This window comes from Tenebrio molitor, chromosome 1, assembly GCF_963966145.1.
Source record: "Tenebrio molitor chromosome 1, icTenMoli1.1, whole genome shotgun sequence".
Classification (NCBI taxonomy): domain Eukaryota; kingdom Metazoa; phylum Arthropoda; class Insecta; order Coleoptera; family Tenebrionidae; genus Tenebrio; species Tenebrio molitor.
In genome coordinates, this window is record NC_091046.1 from 25218620 (window position 1) to 25243248 (window position 24629).

General features: G+C 33.2%; 1 protein-coding gene across 1 annotated transcript; it reads left to right on the forward strand.

Annotated features, from left to right (window-relative positions):
- Positions 1–14025, forward strand: LOC138135824 (NF-X1-type zinc finger protein NFXL1). Its single transcript, XM_069054747.1, has 10 exons — positions 1–274; positions 329–468; positions 525–840; positions 893–1155; positions 1413–1643; positions 2038–2169; positions 2360–2571; positions 2631–2887; positions 2945–3081; positions 13128–14025. Exons 1-10 carry the CDS (start codon positions 73–75, stop codon positions 13776–13778), a joined length of 2541 nt encoding a protein of 846 aa, XP_068910848.1. The 5' UTR covers positions 1–72; the 3' UTR covers positions 13779–14025.
- Positions 14026–24629: the final 10604 nt, after the last annotated feature.

Here is a 24629-nt window from a genome sequence, read left to right on the forward strand (position 1 = left end):
TGCAATTTAGTAAGGAAAGGTACGTTTACAGATAACCTCTACGTGGTCAATAGTTAATCAAGAATTTTTATTATGAATAATCGAAAAAAAGAACATAATGTGTGGAACAAAAATCGTAACATAAAAAAAAATAATGCTTCACAAAACTCGCCGTTACCTGGAGAACTTAAATTCAAAGAAGCCCATGGAAAATTACAAGCAGCGATTCAAAAACATGTTACAGGTTATGAATCTTCCTCATCAGAAGAAGAGTTAGAATCAGAAAATATTATGGGTTTATAACTAACACAAAAAATGAAGCCTTCGAATTGTAAATTGATTTTTGTAGATGAAATCATTAAAAATTACACCAACACAGGAGGAAAAAATGAAAATTTAGAGCGCACCAAGACGTTTCTCCAAGATTCATTTTTATCTGGAACAGCTACATGTTTAATTTGTATTTCACGAATAAAAAGGGATTCTGCAGTATGTATTTTATATATTCATGTAATAAATTAAAACATTTTTCTATAATTTGCCAGGTATGGAACTGTCACAAATGCTATTGCGTATTTCATCTTAACTGCATCCAGAGATGGTCAAAAGATAGTATTTACCAGAAAAAGCAGATACAAGAAAGCCCAATTCAAGTTCATCAAATCACTTTAACTTGGGGTTGTCCAAAATGTAGACATGGCTATCAATTAGAAGATATACCAGAAAAGTATCTTTGCTTTTGTGAAAAAACTGTTGACCCTAAGCTACAACCTTTTCTAGTTCCACACTCTTGTGGAGAGATATGTGGAAAAGATTTAGTTCCATCTTGTGGTCATAAATGTTTATTATTATGTCATCCAGGTATGTTTTAACTATTATATAAAAGACACCTATAAAGTTACATTACCAACAGGTCCTTGTCCACCTTGTCCTGTAACAGTTAATGTTAGTTGTTATTGTGGCACACAACAACCTGTTACAAGAAGATGTAGTGATAAACAATGGGCTTGTGGTAATCCTTGTGGAAAACTGTTGATTTGTCAGAAGCACAGCTGTTCTAATCTGTGTCATGCTGAAGATTGCAAACCTTGCCCTAAGAAAAGTTTGCAGAAATGCCTATGCAAAGCAAATCAAAAATTACGAGAATGTGCAGATCCTATATGGAAATGTGACGAGGTATTAGTGAATAAAATCAGACCTTTCTTTAAGACAAAAATTACAATAAAAATGATTATTTTTATATTTTGTGAATGAATAGTACTACCATTTTAATTGATAGATTGTAACTATCATAAAAGAGCACATTACTATAAGCAATTTACTTATAAAAATTCCAGAACGTCAATTTGTGGAAATTATTGAATTTCATTTTCTACTTTAGTTGATCTACTATAAACACTTGATTTTGTTGATATAAGAAATATATTTTATAGGTTTGTAATAAACCACTTCATTGTGGCAATCATAAATGCTCAGTTCAATGTCATGAAGGTGAATGCGATCCTTGCCCAATGACAAAATCAAGATTGTGCCCATGTGGCAAAAGTAAATATCAGTTGCCTTGTACTGAAGAAACACCTACATGTCAAGATACTTGTGATAAGTTGCTGACATGTAATCTTCATAGATGTAACCAAAGATGTCATAAAGACGCCTGTGGTGTGGTAAGTGTTTCTAGCCAGTAGTAAAGAAAAAAAAACAAAAGCATACAGATTATCCAAAAAGTTATTTGATTTTTTTTTATTACTTGATATTTTTTTTTCATTGTTTCTTGCTGAAATAACTAAAGAAAACTGAAAATATTTTTTAAGAAAATTGTTACTTGTAAAGACGTTTATTATATTTTGATGCAGCTTCAAAAGTCTTTGCAAGATTCACCCGTTAAGTTACAAAATTACTTTAACTAAGCACCTAAATATGCACGTTGAAAATAACCATATGGTACCCAGGATGTGATTATATTTTAGAATATATTTTTTAGTTTGTTGTAGAATACAGTACTTTTTAATAACAGTAACTTATGTGTCTGGAAATTTGTTGTTTGTAATTATATTTCAGTGCCTTGAAATCGTAGAAAAATCTTGTAAATGTGGTTTACATTCCAAAGAAGTTCAATGTTATAAGTTATACACATGCGAAACCAAATGTAAACGAATGAAAGACTGCAATAAACATCCCTGCAATAAAAAGGTATGTAATGTTTTAAGAGAACTTTTTTCACTTCCCTATTTTTGAAATTGAGCAGCAGATCGAACTAGTAGTGCTCCGTTGTAATAAGTTTATTGAGTTCGAAATTGTTGTTTTTTTAATTCAATGATATATATACATATATATATATATTTTTTTTTTACATATTAAAGAAATTGCAATTCATTTTTAGTGTTGTGATGGTAATTGTACTCCGTGTGAAAAGCCCTGTGGACGTACACTAAACTGTGGAAACCACAAATGTAATTCAGTCTGTCACAGAGGTTTGTGTTATCCATGTAATCAAACAGAAATGGTTTCATGTCGATGTGGACAAACAAAATTGACCGTTCCATGTGGACGTAAATACAAAACAAGGCCTCCTAAATGCAACAAACAATGTTTGTATGTATTAATGAAATACAAGAAAACCTGCAAGTACGTTTTTTTTTTTTTTTTTGTAGAGTACCACCGGATTGCAATCACGAAGCAAGAGAATTACACAAATGTCATTTTGGTGATTGTCCACCTTGCAAACAAATTTGCAATAAACGTCTTCCTAATTGTGTACATTTGTGTAGCTCACCATGTCATTCTGCAGTAATTGTAAAGGTAGAGGGTCAAAAACCAACCATGCCGTGGGAACAGACCAAACCTCATCTGGAAAGGAAGGCATTACCTTGTCCAGATTGCCCAGTTCCAGTGCCTGTAACTTGTTTAGGTACCTTACGTAAAACACTTATTAATATTTAAATAATACAATTTTTCATACTACTAGGCCTTCACGAAACCACTGATTGGCCGTGTCATAAGGCAGTGCCTTCTAGTTGTCATAGACCGTGCGGACGATTGCTTCATTGCGAAAATCATAAGTGTACTCTTCCATGTCACCCAGTCGAGTCTCCAAATGACAAGGTTGGTATAATACAAGTGATCAAGAACTCAAGAAGGACTATTTCAGTTGGTAATACTGAACTTTATTTTTAAATTGTATGTACAGTGGGGAGCACGGAATTTCGCACACCAATTTGTATGTCATTAAAAAAAACTATCTAGTCTAAGCTTTATTGTCATTATAATCAATCATGATATATGTGATCATGACTGATGTTTCACCTAAACTGTCACGAAACTGCCGCCAGTATCTCATTTTAATAAAATTATGCCAGTGAAATGTCCAATGTGTGCGAAATTCCGTGCTCGCCACTGTACAAGTAGAGTAACTTCCAAGCGTAGACGGTTTGACACTGACAGCTGTGTCATTGACAAGTAACATTTCTATATTTCTAGTTCTATATTTCAAGTTTAGTGTCTTCTTACCGTTAATTTTGAGTCTTATAACTTACCATTTTGTCTTTGTTAATGTACCATCGGGGTCAAAGAGTACTCGTACAGTATGTTACTGTAGACACTTCCAAGCTCAATCAAAATCTGTGAGTTTTGGAAGTGTCTACAGAAACGTACTGTACTGCAGATAGCCGAATAATAATATGTATATTATTTAATGAGCGGGGAATGATGACTGTTATACAGTGGCGGCTCGTGGGTTTTATTGTTGAGGAGGCAAACTTGAACAAACATAGTAATAATAAATACACCATAATAATAATTTTTTTAAATACACTATACCGGGTGCCCCAAAATGCTTACCAGTAGGTACGTTGTTAAGTAAAAATATCTGGTAAAAATATTCAATTTTCTTTTTTGTAGAAGATATGAACCTACTGTCGCGAGCAATAAATTTTGATCGTCAATGTCATTTCAAAATTTGGTTAGATTATCACAAATTTAAAAAATTTCCCTGCCTGATTATGCCCATGTCAAAAAAATGAGAACAAAATGACAATTAATGTCATACAACATGATGATAGGTTATGACATTTACGACTGTTTTACAATTAAGCATTTTCAATTGCGTCAAAGAATGACCTTGGCGACCAAAATTTATTGCTCGTGACTGTACATAATATTTGTTGTATTTTGATTTTTGGTGTCGTTCGATACAAAGGGCAATATTTTTAAAATCTTAAACGCGACTAAACCGTGTTTTCTGTTTCAACAGCAAATAGCATGCAAGGCCAACAAAACAACAAATTTTTGTTCACACTTCCGACTAGTCGTGTGCATTTCTGATACCACGTAACCACGTAGTGTTAAATTACCGTTTCTGCTTTCCACTTACCCATATAAGGCCGGTTAAATTTGGTTGTGGCTGATCTTGACTTTTTACAATTTGTCGTAAGACAATGAATTAAATGGATGATTTAATAATTAATAATCAATAACATCTTCGCAATTTCTTTAATTTCCATATCTTTCTTCATTTTATTAAACAATATAAAAATAAATTCTAAAACACGGACTTTTGATCAGGGACCAATAATACCACTCCAAATCCAAAACAAAAACAAACGAGCACCTACAATCTACACTTGTAAACGACCACCGGTGCGTGGTCAAGAGTCAAGACTCGTAAGAGCTCGGATACAGTTCGAGACCCAACAGCGTTCGTTCCCGCGATGGTCATATGTACAGCCGCCCGCAAAAGAATCGAGCCGACCCTCTGCAAGGAAATAATCACCAATCCATATTTCGACAAAGGGACCTGACCACTGTCGTAAACTCATAAATCTAATCTCCAACATTTTCAGGCATTTCGATATACGAGGACAGTACCATTAGTTTTTGTCCTTTATTTAAACGGTGTTGACTGACAAATGAAAAACTGTAGAGTTTTTATTGTGCATTTCAACGTTTAATGACGAATATAATTCGGTTGCATTTTTTTTAAATTGTTATACAATGACGTTTATTGGTTAAAAAATCGTATGATTACGAATAACAAATAAACAAAAATTAATACGTTAAAAAGATTTTCACTTATAATCTCCCAAGTGAGTAGATTTATTATCGAAAAAAAATTCCAGTTATTAATCTACTCACAAGGGTTGATTCGATAAGAAAATCGCACGACACAAAGAAAAATTTTAACAAAAACCATATAATTTTCCTTATATCAAAATCCCAAATTTTCTATAGTCGTCTTTGGAATGTGTTCTGTCAACCGCATAAACAATAAATTGTAAAATGTGTCATTCAGGTTGTGGAGATTACAGTGTTTAAAAATGATCGGGTGTTCATTTAAATTTCCGATCAAAGTTGGCGTAAAGAATTGATTGTGAACGCACCATTGGTATAAAAACACAAATAACGGTAATATTTAAACAACTGATTTGTGATTCGTAATCCGTAGTGCGTTCACAATCGACTCTTCTACGACAAATTTGACCGGAAATTTAAATGAAGATAGATGAAATTCAAACAAAAAATACAAAACGAAGCAAGGCCAATGTGTGGTGCCAGTTTCAACAGTTCTTAAAAGAGCGCAATGTCAAGTTGGATAGTTCCTTGATTCTACTATGCTGTTGAAGGGGTGGACTGGAAACATGAAACGCAAAAATGGGGCAATTATGAAGAGGCTGTTATAAAACTAATGTGGAAATCCACAGCGAAACTGTTAAAAGAAAAATTATCAAAAAATTACCGCTTATTAATTTTGCTTGGGTATGTAACATGTAAGATATCAGAAAATGTTTGAGTTGCTAGGCAGTTATTAAAAGTTCTAATTCATTCATTGGCTGATTTTGAGTGCCGTGCGATTTTCTATTGAAAACTTAAAATAAAGAAACTCCAGCTAGATTGCAAACTATGACATTAAACTTGAGTTTTTTTTTTAAAGTAATAGAGAAATTTGCTATAAATAAACCTATGTACAAAAAAGTAAAAATTAAATTAGATTACCACCAAAATAAATAGTAATACATAGTAGATATTAACAGCAAACTAAACATTCTTCCTGGTGAAATCTAATACAACTATCCATTTTACCCAAGACTGTAAAATCTTGCCTGGCTGAACCGGGGATTTCCGTTAGCCACAAATAATGGTTGTCTTGTTAAAATTACCTGTATTCTGTATTCCAAAAATCTCGATTTTCAAAAATTTAATTTTTTGTTCGACACTGTCAGAATTTGAGAAATTTCTCCTGTGCGAGCGGATTTTGATAAAGGTCACAACTTGTCAAAACGAAATGTCAAGCTAATTTTAAAGATTTTAAGCGATTTTGAGCCTTTAAGGGCTTTTTTTGGTATGAGTGGGCCCACAATTGAAAAGTTGTGACATTTATCAAAATCCGTTCACACAGGAGAAAATAATTCTCAAACAAAAAAAAATTCTATGTATCCCAATAGTCTGCAAATATTTCATTTATGTTGTATCCATGGCTATGAGAGAGAAAAATCAAAACCATGTTTCCATACGTTATTTGAGGTAAAACGAACAAAAAATTACTACTTGTAAATGCTGGAAATAATAAAGAAAATAATTGTAAACCTGATTACAGTCGTTCAGAATTGTTATGCCACTTGCTAGTAAAAGACAAATAGTCGGAATCTTTTTTAATATTTAAAATAAACGATGGGATGTAACATACAGAACAGAAACCGAGAGGACTAATTGATTTCTATTTATTTTATTCGAACAACTTAACAACCACACCTTTCAGCTGAAGAACAAGAAAACAAACAATATCAAAAACAAAACAGCAATAAAACAAACAAAAAAGAATCATCACACAATTAAATCCATGTGATTTCAATTGAATAAATGATTTGTTATCTAACTGCATTTATATTTATTTCATTCATACATAACCAAATTTAGCAATAGCGAAGCATTGCCCGGTGCTAGTAATTTATAAAAAAATACCTAGAGACCAGGCCCGCGCTAAAGGGCAAATCGATGATTTTCGGTAAGGAAAATTTTTCTGCCTGGGAATTCCATTATAAAACAACTTGTCACAGGTAGTTCGGGGAAGGGTTTAGTTACCTACATATTTACAAATTGTTTCTTGTAGTAATTTTAGCTCAGTTCAGTGTGGTTTGCTTTGTTGAATAAAATTATGTTTTAAAATCCGCTTTTGGTGCTTTTATTTTCGCTAATAAGAACACAAGTAGTGTAAGATACAAATAAGTTTCATTAAAAATTAAATGGCACAATTGTTCACTATTTGTTCACTTCTTTAATATTGATCTTAATCAATTTTCAATCGTTACACATGAATTATCATTACATGGGATAAAATACTCGTAGTTAAAAAATAAATAAGACTTAGATAAAAGCGGACATTCAATATTTTGTAATCGGTATACCAAAATTTACAACTCTGTCATAAAACCCTCGATGGTATGAAAGCAAGACTCTCCGTTTACGGCACCTAACAGCTAGAACTTGTTCAAACAGTAAAAGAAACATAAGCCCTGATTAATTTATTATACCTGACGATTATTTCACGATTATTGAGATTCTTATTTACGTCTGAAAATTTTATTTAAAATATGTTTGGCCATTTTAACCTCCCCGCCCCAATGTTGTTTTAGTTTTGTTTAATAAAGATACTTTACCTCTGCAAATTTACCCAGAATTTTCTTAAATATTGTAACGATCTATTTTATTACGTTCATTATTACAATAATTTTGATTTTAGTTACATATTTATTTTTTCTATTAAGCACACCGGTTATTTCGATTGTGTATCATTTTATTGAAGATTCAACACATCATATTAAAATCAAAAATTTCGTTAACGTCTATCCATCACTGTAACTCTTTCTCTAAAATAAATTGGTGATTATTTTTGAAAGCAAACTCTTTATAGTAACTAATAAATACGTTTCACATTTTTTAAAATCATGCGAATTGTGTCAATTTGTTGTAAAAATGCATAAATCGGGATTGGGAATGGCATCACCTTTGCAAATCAATGCGATGTTCAAGTCAATTGTTATATTACTACTTACTGATAATTATTTTATTTTATTAGCTCTTTAATTCAATTTTTTGGAGACATTATCTGTTACAAAACTAAAAAAACCACCCACACTGGATTCTACCTAGAAAATACAACCTACAACGTTGTATGCTTATAGTTGATTTTTGACATAGGGGAAATAGAAATATTTGGTTACAGTGATGTCAATGATACCTTATGAAAACTATAAATAAAAATTCGATTTGTTGTAATCTTGTGTTATTTAAAAGATTTCATTGTTTTTACGGCACTCACTTTTTGACATAATAAAGAGATCGATCAAAAGGTCTAGCTGGCATCCTAGTATTCCTAGTAATATAAAAGTTATCATTTGGACATTTAGGCCCGGTTTATTCACCTTCAAGTAAATTTATCTGGCCAGTAGTTGCTATGATTTAGAATCTGCTATTGGTAGATCCACGGTAATTATCAAATAAAGTTACTTGAAGGTGAATAAACTGGGCCTTAGTGTAATTTTAATTTTACCAACTTAATTCAACAGGTGGTAGTTTTTAAATTTCAGCAGCGCTAATACACATATTTTTATAGTTTTACTAAACGTCGGCCGTTACAAATCACATTTATTGCAATCGAATTAAATCAATAATTTTTAAATATTGAGACAGACAAACTCTAGGGATATCTAAGAAAAGAAACATTTTTAATTCAGAAGCGTCTAAGTAATGACCAAAAATTAATGAAACAACCCTCGTATACCAAACTGTCCGAAAGAGTTGCAGGCTAGATTTACGAGTTTATGAGAGGTGATTATTCCCTTGCAGCCGGGTAGGCTCGATTCTTTTGCGGGCGGCTGTACATGAATCGTGACGTCTGTAAACAAGGCAAGCCTCCGGCCGAAGTCATTTCTCGGGCACAAAACGATTTATTCCGAGAGCCTCGATGCTAGTTAGGCGCATTTCCATGCATTTTCGTCCGCTTAGCGGCGAACAATGCTGCGCTAAATTAAACTCTGCCTCCGGCCGACAAAAGCAACAAATGCTAACCGCTAAAATCTTCTTGTAACACATTTTTAAGAGAATAATGATCATTTATAAGCAAATATATTCATAAATAATATGATTTAATATAATATTTAATTAAGTATTATATTTATGTTGTTACACATGACTGTGTAACAACATTTGATTTAATATAATATTTAATTAAGTATTATATTTTTTATTTTCTTTTTATTTAATTTTATTTGGGGAGGCACTGCCTCCGTTGCCTCCTCGGAGGAGCCGCCACTGCTGTCATAACTCATTAGGATGATTTTGTGTTACGAGCTAAAGGTGAGTGATGCAATTCATCCGAGCGAGTAATAGCCATTATGCGCGAGTAGAATACTATACTTTTTCTACGACTATGAAGAGAAATTGATAAATAAATTTCATTAGACAAACTGAAACTGACGTTTTACAATTATTACTTTGCATACTTGATACCATTGCATTAAAATTTGCGATTAGACTTCATAAACTAGTTGTTATGATGTTTGTCGTGAGTTTTGAAATTATTATTCAACGAGCCGTGGGTATGTTATCTAATAAAAAAACACTAATAATTACAGTATTATACAATAGAAGTAGAAAACAATTTTCTTAGTTGTATTACCAACTCAAACAGTCCTTGATCACCTTCTAGACAAGAGACTAAAGTGTATTTTTCATTCCGTCCAGCGAGCGATCTACACAAGACATGAAAAGCCACTTTAGTCTCGTAATATCAATGCTATTTTTTGCACGACCTACGGCCAGTTTATAGAAAGAGAATTAAATATTTAATTCGAATTAAATTTTAATGTATGAATCCGAAACTTCGATTGGTTCAATCTGATCACGTGTTCAGTTAATCTCGCATTTGATTACGATTAACTTAATTTCGCTTCTGTAAACTGGCCCCTAATATATTTAATCGGACAATAAATTTATCCAAAAATACACAGAAAATTGGCACACTAGATTTATCTCTTGGTCATAATTAGAGTTAGGCGGAAAATAGTTGGCGCCCCCTACCAGTCCGCTCCAGCGCCGCACCGCTATCTTTTTCGCTGCGAGCGTGAACCGTGGATCGTTTGATTATACGAACGCGCTGCACCACTGCCGTCTCTATTTAAGACGGCAGTGGCTGCACTGGATCGTGATGGTGGGAGGTATTCTTGTCGCTTTCACTATTTTCCGCCTAAGTCTAGTCATAATGTTCGTGAATGGCGTATAATTGTCAACGTGACATTATTCAATTTAAGGGGGTGCTGCTGTATTATAATCGGCCTGTTCATTCCATTAAAAATGCATTATGAAAATGTTTCGGAGAAAGAGCCAATATCCGCCGATGAGGGCGCCACAAACCGGGCGCTTCTAAAGAATAAAAATGCGGAAAAATAGGTTTAGGCATGATTTTAGAGTTAAGATTGAGTACAGTAAATTCATATTTTCTTTCTGGGACAATACTGAATACAGTTTTATTTTTGTATTTTTGATTTTAAATTCGAATCTCATTTGAACGAGAAAAATTGTCGGTGACAAAAACTTAAGATGAATAATATCCCCAAAAAGCGCCCATATACTAGCGCTCTGCGGGGATCACTCAAACTACACTTTAAACAGGCCGGTTATAATACAGCAGGTTGTGGTAAATACTAATGCTAAATAGGTACAGTCGTTGACCACAATAAAATAGGACAAAGTAAATTTCGATTGTGTAATTCGATATTTTTGCGAAATCCATCTCTTAGGAAACAAAAGTGTCAAAAATAAAAAAACAATTCTGGTAAGTGTCATCATTCGACAATATTTCAAAAACTCACAATGATTCCATTGAACATAGTGACAGTGAAGAGATGACAAGTGAAAAAACACAACCTAACTTTTTGTAAATCAATCGTCAAGTCCACCGCCGTCTTGATGATTGACATATTTCACTATACATCTGCCTGGGCGAAGCTTTAGTGCCTGTGATCTCCACGGCGCCACTTTAGGAGGGAATGTCACTAAATAATCATAACCTCACAAACAAATGTAATGAATTCAGTGAAGTTGTCAAAGTGCAATGTCAAGACTCTCACAGTTTAAAAGTAACTTTAATAACAAAAATTTTATTAATTTAATTGATGCTAGTTCTGTTTGGTGTTTCTGGTTTTTAGTATTTTGCTGTTAGTGTTTATGAACTGTCCTTTTTATCATATTAGAACTGATATTGCGGTAGATGCAGCAACAACAAGTTCCGTTAGTTGTAAACCTATTTCTGGAATAATATTAAAATTATAATCTCAATCTTGGATTCGCAGTAGGTACATCATTTCCTAAGTGGGTCATTTCAGATAAAGATGGGTCCATAACAAAACAATTATCATATTTGCCTAATTAATCCGTGCCATTCTTGGTGGAAATCAGTGGAAAGTATACTTTAAGTTTTGTACAGTTTTGAATGTAATTATATAATTTTGGACAAATTATTATTCTATGAATTTGCACTCGCCACTGACCAAGATATTTTCAAAAAACGCGGTGCCGAAACTTTGTCCCTTCCGTGCAACCGAACCAGTGCCCAACATCTTGCTTCTGCCAATTTAGAATATCCTTGCATGTCTAAATTGTCACGATGCACATGACGTTGTCACAGATTTGATAGCATGACAGTTAGTTGCTAACAGCAACCCCCGAAATCAACCCTAAATGTCAGAATCATGAGAACAATAGGATTTTTCGGTCTATAGACACTCTGATTATCTAGCAGGTCGTGGTCAAGTCAAATCAAGTTGTAATCTGAGACACATACGCCTCAGATACACTACACAAATCTTTGAATTGTGAAACTGTCTAAGGTAACACTTTGTCCTATTTTATTTTGGTCAACGACTGTACCTACATATTCACTTTTGACAATTTGTGTTGTGTTTTTCAAGGATACTTTTAATTTTATTGTTTGTACTATTGGGAGCATGGAATTTCGGGCAGCAATTTATGTCATTTAAAAAAATCCAATGTAGTCTTAGTTTTATTGTCATAAATGTCATAATAATTAGTTTTGACAGAACTTCAAATTAAACACAATTATGAACAATTATTTTACATTTTACTTATTGATTTCCAAAGTTTAATAAGAGACTGTTCAGTTTTCAGAAAATCACATCTAAGCACTTGTAAATTTTCAGGATTGCATTGGATTGCAATTTGTCACAATGACATGTGACAATAGTACCGGGTGATCAAGAAGGACTGTTTAAGTTGGCAGTATAATTAAGAAATTTTTTTAATTCGGTTATTTATAACACTACAACTGGATATGTTTTGTTGGTTTATTTGACAAATATCTGATATAGGTATAGCATTAACATCGACAAGCCACCAACAACCGGAAGTTACTCCTGTTATACGATTTAAAATACGATCGAGTGTTACCAACTTAAACAGTCCTTCTTGATCACCCCGTAGATATTAAAATGAGGTTATTAATACGTCTAGCACCTAAAGCCTATTTCACATCTTATATCAGTCAAATTTTAAGTCTGCCCGGAATTCCGTGCACCCAATAGTACATTACTTTATTACGACTTGAACACGTAAAAATCCCATTATGTATTAATACATTAACTTAGTCGGCTGTGGTGTTTTATTCCGTAGGGATTAAAAGTTCAACTTTACTGCCTCTTAAGGGACCAAATAGTGCTTTATACACTTCTGTTCACTGAAAAACCATACACTTACATTTTGCTTGTGTAAATCAAATTTACCATTACCTGATGTCACTGTCATTGTCAGTGGCAGGTAATTGAAATAATTCGATTTCAGTCAGTAAAAGTGTACTTAATGCCCCTCTAATGTTACTGTTATCAACATTATTCTTTATTTTCAAGGTTTATTGTTGGTTCTTTTAAGTCTGGTATAATCAAAATTCGTTTGTAAATTCTTACCTGATAAGTGATAACTTAATATGGGTAAACATGGAAACAAACATCAAGTAAATTTACACAGCCAAAGAATCGCAAAAATCTCTCTCAAGACTTGTATGCTTTTTCCGTGAACAGAAGTGTACCTACATGGGTCGTGCAAACAAATTTTTGTGTACAGAAAACAGTAATTTTATATTGTAGGCTGGAAATAATTGCGAGATGTGCGAAAATCCATGTACAAAAGATAGACCAGATGGTTGCCCTCATGAGTGCCCTAAGCCCTGTCATTCTGGAAATTGTCCTCCTTGTAAACAAATGCTTCGCATTAAATGCCATTGTGGATTAACTCAACCTTACGTCGCTTGCAGCGAATGGATCATATTAGAAAAGCGAGAAGAAATGCAAAGCTGTGGAAATCAGTGTCCTAAAAATTTTGAATGTGGTCATAGATGTCGTGCAAATTGTCATTCAGGACCATGTCCTAATCCAGAACTGTGCAAGAGGAAACTAAAACTAACTTGCAAGTGTAAGCGATTGAAAAAAGAGTTTTCTTGTGACATGGTTCGAAACAATATGGCAAAAGTTGAATGTGACGAAATTTGCATTCAAAAAAAAGAAGAAGAAAGGAAACAACAAGAAAATATCAATGAACAGAAACGCAAAGAGCAAGAACTGAAAAATGAAAAAGAGTTGGCGAAATATAAAAGAATATTTGAAGGTAAAAAAAGAACCAGAGACAGAAAATCGTATGAAAATACTGAAGAAGCTAGTTTCATTAAAAGATATTGGTTTATTTTAGCAACAATTACAATATTTTTAGTGTCTGTATTAGCATTTTACACATTGTCATAGTTTTAATTTTTAATTATTTTATTCATATTATATAAAAGGTGTTTTTTTAAATTTGGCGTCGAAGTAGGCGTTGGAGAGTCGATTGAGATCGCACTCGTGTAAAGTGTAAGATTTAAACAGCTGATCCGTGATCCGTAACCTGTATGGTGCGTTCACAATCGACAGTTCAACGCCTATTTCGACGCCAAATTTAAAAAAACACCCGTTAGTTGTAGTTGGTTAATAAAATGGATTGTTAAAATTTAAATGATCAAGATGAAATCATGTACCTACCTTAACCCATTTGGTCAGACAGCATGTAATTGAAAAAAAAAATCGTTTCACAATTTACGTAAAATCTTAAAAAACAATAGGTTGCCATGCTTTAATTTTGTTAAATTGGGATTACGGAGGAAAGGAGTATTTATATTTCATTTCCGAAACCTTTTGAAATAAATTTAAAATGCTATGTTACCAAATGATCCTATTTTAAATAAAGTTATCAATAAATATCATTTTGAAGTTTTTCTAATTTATTTTAAATTAGAAAACAAAGGAAGGGTTTACTACAACTGCATAATGTCAACAGTTGTGTCTTTCGAGACAAAACGTAGTGTGTTGAAGTGCTACACGCATTTTAAACGAGGTAGGCCCGATCTAAATATAATTCTTTTAAATACCGGGTGATCAAGAAGAACTGTTTAAGTTGACAGTACAATTAAGAAACTTTTTTAATTCGGTTATTTATAACACTGCAACTGGATATGTTTTGTTGGTTTATAAGTTACTCCTGTTATACGATTTAAAATACGCTCCAGTGTTACCAACTAAAACAGTCCTTCTTGATCACCCCGTAGAATGGGGACGAATGGAATGCAATGCCTCTGTTTCTAGTGTAATATCAGTAAATGGTAGCACTCACTTGTTCTTTCTTTGATATCTGTTCTTGTTCTTTAATCTCAGTCTTCCATAAGCAGTTTTATGAAGAGTTCTTGATATCGAAGCATGTTCATTTAAATAACTTAAATAACGTGCGGCAATTGAATTTCTTACTTATGAAGAAGTTGTTTCAGTGGCAATTCATCAACACTAGCGGACTGTTTATGGTACGTCGTTAGGTTAATAAATTCAAAAATTGTGATGAAGCGAACGTTAGGTACCTAATTTTAACAGATGAGACACGGTTTTCTGCAGGAAAACTCATGTTTCTTGGGATACGAATCAACTTTAGTAATGAGTCAAAACATCCTTCGATATCAAGAACTATACCTACCAAACCTCTTCGTGTACCTGCTTCTCGTAATCAGAGAATTGTGATTAAAAAAGAGATATCAAGAATAATGAACACTATTTGTTGCTTTTCAATGCTGTTATTTAATGATTTTAGATTTATCTTCAAGCATGTATTGATCTATGTTATACATATTATGCACTTAATTCATCATTAGAGAGCGCATTTTATGCAAAATGCGTATCGCTTATTTTTAACAGTTAAGCAGTTTCCTTCATTTTTCACACGAATGGCACTAAAAGTAATCATTTGGTGCTAATTAATTTTTGCATTGTAATGATTTGAATACATTACTTTTTCCGCCAAATATTTGAACCTGCGCAAAACGGTAACAAATGTGGTCGTGATCGTCATCGAATCGGAGGAGCCCTACGTTGTGATTTTCTTTTGGCGGAAAAGGTTCAGAATGCAAACGGTGAGGGTTCCAGTTGGAAGAGTGCCGCAAATAAAACACACATGTGAGGGACGCAAAATACCTTTTATTAAAAATGTCTGTAATAACTTTGATGAAAAAGAAATTGGAACGAATACTAAGGACAGACATTAAGTTTAACGAAGTACAAGAAATTAACTAGTTGAGTACATCACAAAGATAAACGACAAGATGAATGCAACAATATTTAAAATAACAGAAAAACGGGCACATGACAGACAAAATGACAGTTTAAAGCTTGCAAAACAAGTAAACAAATTATAAGGCAGTTATTACAGACAGGGACGGATGAAAAACCCTCTTCAAAAACCGTATCCCAGGTATTACTCATATTTCACAATTAGATTAATGACAAAAACAATGGTTATTTGAAACTACGCGGTCAAGGTACGCCAACGGGAACTTAGAGCTGGAGGTAACAAACTTTCGGTCGCGAGGGGACTCAGAAGAATAATCTGAATCATCTTGAAATCAAGCGACGTTTATAGATATTCGGGGTATTAATGAATGTCAGACTATTTCGCCGACCAAGCAAGAGTGACAGAGCGCCTCGGGGTCGTACGATTAGCATCACTAAACAGCATAAGCGAATATATAGCTCCACCGTCCCCAACCAACCGTTTCCCGACAAACCCCCGAAATCTCTATAACCTCGACGGAAGCTTCACGAAAACATCCCGCCGCCGCATAAGCGAAGACTCAGGTCCGCCCCCGCTAACGGTTTCAAATAACCGTAGCTTCCACAGAAATTTACTAAACTACCCCACGACTTCCTGATTGTCACCTAGCTCCCACAGGGGCGCACTTACAACATTTTACTTTAACTTTTCCGAAATCTAACAACAACACGAAGGAAAAAAAAAACCGAGTTTAACAAAGCGTAACATTAAACGATGAGAAAATCCAGCAAACAAAGCGCAACATCAAACAATGATAAAATAAGCAAAACAAACGCAACATTAAACAAGGATAACATAAGCTAAACAAAACGCAACATTAAGCAATGAGGAAATAAAAGAGAACAAAGCGCGAAGTTAAATAACGATAAAATAAAAACACTTTAAACAGGAATACAATACTCGTTGGCAATACTAAACAAAAATATGGCGGGTCGAGTGCCGTTAAACAATGTTAGTGAAAGAAAAACAAAATGGACGCACGCGGTCCGGACGACGGCTACTAATTTTCGAAATTACAAGATTGCAAAAAAATGAACCTCCCGGAAGAAAGATAACGCTTAAAATTAACAAATGGGCGCTTCTTAAAGCAACAAAATGAAAACTACAACATACCCTTACCACGTGGTCCTGGTCCCAAAAACAAAACACAAAAAAAAGGCAACGAAAGTGGGATAAATTACCCAGGTGAATTAAAAACGTCGAATTCTTCACGGAGACACAAAATATCTGCTCGGAACGGTAGTGTAATCGGTTCAGATGTAACTTACAGATTTTTGGAATATTGGATCGCTCTTCGCCAGGTCTGTTCGTTTCGAAAAACCAAACAAAAGTGAACTACCCCCTTCAACCACCCGCGCGAGCCCGTTTTCTCCCCGCTATATTTCCGCTAGTAGTTCCCAGTCTAGCCGCTAGTACCTTCACATTTGGCGCGCTGTTGTGGCGGTACCGGAAACTTAAATTTAAATTTTAAACTGGGTCACTACAGCATATTTAATGAGATAATGCATATTTTGATTTTTCATGCATATTTCGCCTTTTTATGCATATCCTAGCATATTTTAGTAGGTACATTTCAAATTTTTTCCACGGGATCTGTTTTAGTAAAAAGCAAACGTGCGTTTTTCACCTTGATGCAAATCTGAATCATAGTTAAAAACCTGTTTAGGACCCCAACATCTGGCGGCCAAATGGAAATGACGACACCAACCTGCAATAAACAATTTATCGATCGGCATTTTTTGATCATCCACTTCCACTTTTAATTTCTGGGAAAATTTTTCGCAATTCATGAACAAAATGTTCTTGCACAAAATGGAAGCTTTCATAAGTCTAGATTTGAAGTTTTTCTAACGTTAAGCTGCCGAAAGTGAAAAACAATTTGGTTGCGGTGTGGATCAAAGATATAAACGAGCTCCCTATGGACGACGAAAGGGTGTTTTGTACAGCATGTGGAAAAATAATAAATTACCTACGTTACGTTATTGTTTTTAGTGGTTTTCATAAAAATTTAAAATGTTAATGATCAAATTAATTCAATTAGTGTTGATTGTTGTTTTGTGTTTGAATATTTTAATTTCAGCTTTTACAAAATATCATATGAAAAGTTCTAAATGTAATACATATTACGAAATTAATTTGATTTAGAATTTTAATTTTTTGAATGTTTAATTTTTTTAGATCAATAATATGTGAACGAAAATTTCAAATCACGCAGCACATAATGAAATTTAGAAACCTTGAAGAAAACCAAATTTTCTCAAATATTGTTACGAGAATCGCTACTTGGAAAAAATGAACAAGAAGAATTCAATATTTCATTATCTAAGTAATCCTTTGTCAAAGCATATTCTGCTAAAAAAACTTCAAAATCTTAGTTTTAGGTTATTCGATATACTTGCATATTTTCGATTAATAGTGCATATTGCTGCATATTTCAAAGATTCGAGTGCATATTTCAAAGGATTTGACTGCATATTAATGCGCATATTTTGACATTTTATACTGCATAAAATCCGCTCTCTGTTGATCATCTTTAAATGTACCGCCAATTGAAGTTTCCACTTAAGTACTTAAGTTTTAAACCATTGCAGCATTGTTACTAGAACGAGTTACTACGAGTGAAAAGGTGGGTGTTATCCAATAATAATGTATTTTTTTTTATAATCGAGCGTATAATACAATTTTGATCTTAAATGACTGACTATCCCCGAGCATAGTGAAGTAGACATAAAAAGTACAATTAATTAAAGAATTACATTAGGTAGGTACTGGATGTAATGCTTTGAGGGTATATACCAATAGGTAAGAGAAAGAATATACTCGTCAGTCGTACCCGTATATTTCTGTGTTCCGTTATTCCAAAAACAAATCTGCTCTAGTAAAACTCTTAAAAACTAATAATAATTTTCGTATCCCACCTCCACCCGGCGGCACGGCAATTGTGCATGAAAATAATTAGGTATTTTTTCGCTTACATTGTTTTCTTTTTAATCGATATCTATACAGGCTGATTCACATAGCCCGTTCATTAGAAACTTTCTGATTTCCCCAAATCATATTAATATGAAAATTGATAGTTGACTATAATCGATTACTCCAAGTTCAAATGAAATATTTTCAAAATGGTGGCACTTCCGGAAATACCGGAAATCGAATCCATCTTTATTTTTTTAAATGGAAAGGCCACATTTTGACTTCACATTTCGATTCTACGTTAAATTTTGAGTTTAGAGCGTCTTTTTGTCAACAATTATCTGTCATCGTTTTTGGCCTATGTCATCTTTTTTGCAAAAAAGCGAGGTTGCAGGGCTTCAGCAGGGGCGTAGCTACCGCCGTATCAGCCGTATCAATGATACGGGGCCCCCAAGGTACGGGGGCCCCGACGTGTGTAAGCAAAATTTCGTCAAATGTTATCCACAACCTCAAATTCTTATTGATAATAATTTTTGAGATAATTTATGAGTAAATTTATCAGAAACTGGCACGTAGTCTGTTTGCAAGGTGTTCTAAAATTTTGCGTAAAAATGTCAGGAAATCTGCGCAGAAGCCACAAATTGGTGCAAGCATCAGCTGATCTTTATGTTGTGGCTTCACAATGTGAAATTGCTATAGTATTGCCGTTATAACTTTTTATCTGCTCGGTCCACTAAAATTGACCAATCAGAATCAAAGCCAGATTCAATCTGTACAACTTTTCATCACATTTGCCACGTAAAAAAGTTAAGGTTAGAATTTTGCTGTCAAGTCCACAATTATTGTTTTAGGTTCTAAAAAATAAAATGTCATTAAGACAATTCGAATGTCAGAAATTTTTACTGTGTAAATCAGATCGTCTTAACAACCTATTTGATTGGTAACTAAGAAAATGAAATGGGCGGGGCAGATAAAATGTTACGTTGTCCTTAGTATAAAGACGGAAATCCGGATAGAATAGAACGAATTCAAAGTTTCAAAGGCAGCGCATGCGTTCTGGCTTAATTGTTTCAATTTGTGGCTTCTGTGCAAATTTTCGCACATTTTTATTTGGATTTAGAACACATACTGGTAAATTTCTGTAAAAATGTACTATCGAATTCATGAAAAACTAGTACAACAAAATTTTGTTGGAGTAAATTGGGCTACATGAAAATTTCAAATATAAAACGTCTGTCATTATGACAGTTTGAATTTAGCAATGCTCGATCCAACGTCAAACGTCAAACCTATTTAGGTTATCTACTTGACATGTTGGACATTAGTAACCAGTTAACATAAAGGACGTAGAAACGTTACACTACAACATTTTTGAAAAGTTGACATAACTACGACGTTTTGCTGTCCTAGTTTTTCACGAATTCAATAGTATCGGGTGTTTCTTTAAATTTCACCTCGTAGTAGGCGTTGAAGAGTCGATGTGAACGCACCACTCGTGTAAAACGTCAGATTTAAACAGCTGATCGGTGATCCGTAACCCATATAGTGCATTCACAATCGACTCTTCAACGCCTACTATGAGGTGAAATTTAAGAAAACACCCGATACATATTACTTAGGCCCGGTTGTATAAAGCGATGTCAAGTTCTTGTTAAAGTTAACATAATGTCAAGCGATCTGATTGGGGGATATTTAAAATTGGATTTGAATCAGCCAATCAAATGGGCGGGTTTCTGACTTAACACGTTGTTAGCTGACACGATGTTCTAACTAAGCTTTATACAACCGGCCCTTAGTAAATTTATGGTTATTTTGTGTATGACACGGTGTTCTAAATTTTCTCAAAAATGTATTAGTAAATTTTCTGTGAAATTTAGTAGGTTCCGTGTCTAGCTCTAAATATCCTTATTTTGTTAATGCAATTTTTTTGTTTATTTTGTAAAAAAAACATTACCCTCCTTCGGGCTTCGCCGTAGTCGGGTAAAAAGGGCCCCCCAACAAATTTTGATACAGGGCCCATTTAGGACTAGCTACGCCACTGGGCTTCATTAACAAATTTATAACTCTTGAACCATCTGAAATAAATAATAATTTTTTTTAGTTGAATTCCTAAAGACCTGGCCGATCTTTTCCGCCATTAGTGAAATTTTTTTAATGTTTCATACGCCTACTGAAATTTTTCAAAGTTGCTAATCAAAAAATGTCAAACACTTCATTTTTTTAAATGGCAACCACCATTTGTGACACTAGATATAAATGTAAAATTTAATTCTAAGCCTACTTTTATTAATTAACAATGTGTATGCCTATTCCCAGCCGTTTTGGCGTAATTTCGATTTTTTGAGTAAAATATTGTTTTTTTTATCAAACAATTGTTTTGTTTGAATTTTTATTCAAAAATCACATGCAATAAACAGTAAATAACAACGAAATAATAAAAAATAAGCAAATTAACAAAAAAATATTTTCAATGAATTCATTTACATTAAAATATTTTTTTTTAAATTTACTTATTTTTTATGCTATATTAATAACATAATTACATAAACATTTTTGTTTTATAATACAAAAATTTCCGATAATATTGCGGAATCTGGAAAAGTGCCCCGAATGCTTGCAGCGTTTCCACGTTGAATGGCAAGGGAAATCCTCTTGAAAAGGAATTTCTTTGATTTTGAATCGCCTGATTCCGCGATAAGTCGGTTTCCGATGACATTAATGAAATCGATGGCTTCTTTGCACCAAGGGCCTAAGGTTTTAAACACGTAGGTTAACGAAATGATTGAACTATATTTGCTATGTTTGCGTTTGCAAGCCATTTCAGCGGCAAAACCTGAGACTTCAGATGATTTCAATACGTAACTGTCTGCAAGTGTATCTACAACAGTAACGTCCCAAACCAAAGGTTGACCTTTAATCCACGGTACTAAAGTCATCCCATCTGGGCGTTTTCCGTCATCCCGAGACAGTCCGTTTGGTTCTTAAGTTGAATTCAATTATTTTTTATTGTTTTGTTGTTATCTAATATTTATTACAATGCTATTTTTGAATAAAAATTCAAATAAAACATTTGATTATAAAAAATAATATTTTATTCAAAAAATTGAAATTACGCCTAAACGGCTGCAAATAGGCATACATAATGTTAATAAAAGTGGCCTTAAAATTTAATTTTACATTTATATCTAGTATCAGAAATGGTAGTTGCCATTTAAAAAAATGAAGTTTTCGACATTTTTTTATTATCAATTTTAAAAAATTGCAGTAGGCGTATGAAATATTAAAAAAATGGCGTTGATAGCGCAAAAAAGCGGCCAAATATTTGGCAAGTCAGTAAAATAAAAATAAATTATTTATTTCTGATGGTTCAGGAATTATAAATGTTTTAATGAAGCCCTGCATCCTCACTTTTTTGCAAAAAAGATGACATACTTCAAAAACGATGACAAATAAGTATTGACAAAAAGACGTACTAAACTCAAAAGTTAACGTAGAATCGAAATGTGAAGTCAAAATGGGGCCTTTCTATTTAAAAAAACAAAGATGGCATCGATTTCCGGTATTTCCGGAAGTGCCGCCATTTTGAAAATCTTTCATTTGAACTTGGAGTAGTCGGTTATAGTCAACTACCAATTTTCATATTAATATGATTTTGGGAAATCAAAAAGTTTCTAATGAACGGGCTACGTGAATCAGCCTGTATATGTACAGTATATGTCTCCGGATTAAGGATGAACTGGAGTAACAATCTCAGCAAAAAGTTGCGGAATTCTTATAGTGCTATGAAACGTTTATTACGAGAAATCAATATTTGAAAAAATAGTTTTTAATTTTTGGAAACGAATTGTAATGAGTTGCAAGTAAATTTTGTGTTTATTTTCTTGATATTTAGATAATTACTTACATGTGATTTTACAATCTTTTGACTAAGACTGTACGTGAAAGTAAACAAAAGCACACGGAATTTCAATTTTCATTGATTTCTGTTAAAGTTCTTAACGTAACTGCAGTAAAACGTGCGATATGAGTGTAATGTTGCATACCGACGTCAATTATATGCATTTTGTTCACTTTTATTGAAATTAAAACAGATACATAACCTCAAAAACCGTGTTTTTCCACATGTAATTAGCGATTACAAGGAAAATCCTCTACCAACTTTTTTTGTAAATTCATTAGAAAATTCTACGACATCGATACTTTATGTGTGAAAAATTTAAGAAAAATTGGCCTTTTTGAAATATGTTTTTTATCAATTTTTATGCGACCATTGCTCAATTTCTCATAAGAACACGTGTAAAATATCCCGAAACTTTAAAAGGTAACAACTTTAAAATTCCTCGACCAAATTTTTTTAAATTTGGCACAGTACTTTAGAATGGATGAAAGGACTATTGTACCAATTTTAAGCAAATTTCGCCATTTTTAAATGTTACTCCAGTTCATCCTTAAGTTTACAAGAGGGAAAAAAAAATTTTTTGATTTTACTCAAAAACTTCAGAGGAATAACATTTTTTGCTTCATCTGAAACCGCCATTTCTTATATTAAAAAGTCTTTTTCAACACAGAGCAAGACTTAACATTAAAATCAAAAGAAAATGCAGAAAAAATATGCGCCGTTTTCTGTACATAATTCAACCCTGTATCGAAGTTTTAGCTTCTGAACACTCATGCCTGATACATAGGTAACTGTTGGGAAATTTTTCATTAAATTTTGTAATTATGTGACAAAAACCGATCCAAGATCCAACATTGGATTAAATAAATTCTTTAAATTCTTTGTTCTAAAGACAACCTTTTGAAACAGTAATAAGTTGTTTGTCAAAAGACCAGGCCAATTGTAATAAAATTTATAACATAAAAATTAATTCCAAATTTTAACAAAAAATGTTAATTTAAGAATACAGTGTATCATCAATACTGAGATTTTAATAACGGAAATGGGGGTTTCAGATGAAGCACAAAATGTTATTTCTGTGAAGTTTTTACGTAAAATAAAAAAAAAATTTTTTTTCCTCTTGTAAACTCAATCCGGGGACATACTATATCTCTGGCGGTCGTGAAAAAGTAGGTAAGTCAAATAATTTCAAAAATGAGTTAACGATGTTTACACCTTAATAATAAATCATGGAATTAAATAATTCAGATTTTCACAGTTTAAAATTTACTTATATTGAAAGCAAGTACAGGTAGAAAGAAGTTTCTATTTAATTACAGGATTTTAGGAATGATGTGGAATTTTGAATCGTTGCCCTGAAAAATTAACATTTTCGACTTACCTACTTTTTCACGACCGCCACAGATATATAAAAATGAATCGCCGTTCGTTAAACGGCCTACACACGATGCTATCTGTCCTATACTAGTAGTACTCAAAATATTTGTCGGAGACCCTCTAGTGATTGACAGGCACAATATGACAATAAATTTCTTTAAGTAGGGTCTTTGTTCGGTTTATTTAGGGTTTAAGTCAGAATTCCTTAGGAAGTTACAAGCACTATACTAGTACTACCGGGTGGGGCATCGTATACGCGCACGCGAGAAATCGCGACTTCTAATTAAATAAAATTGTCGAAATTTTTCAGACTTACCTGGCTATTGGTAAGGTACATTTCATAATTTTTTGATAATTTTTCACTTACAAAGCCAAAAAAAAATAAAATGTAAATTTCAACCAAAAAGTCAAATTCTGATTTTCATACTAACCTACCCAAATTCACTTATTTACGAAATCTACGGAAAAAAAATACCAATTAGATTTTGAATTAAACGCAGTTTTACATTTCAACTTTCAAAATCATTTTTATTTATGACCTGCTACTTGTGCTGTCGTAAATTTAGGTGACAATGGAAACTGTCAATTTTATGGCAAAAAGGTTTAAAACGGTCGGCTATACCTTTGTTGGGAAATTATACCATTGTGCCGTAAATCACCCGTCTGGTTTACGTTTAAATAAAAAAGCGAATTATTTAGCTAACCAAGTCAAAATTTGTAATTGTGCCACCAGGGTTTGATGGGCTAGCAGATACAGATTCATTTAGTGTAAAAACTTTAT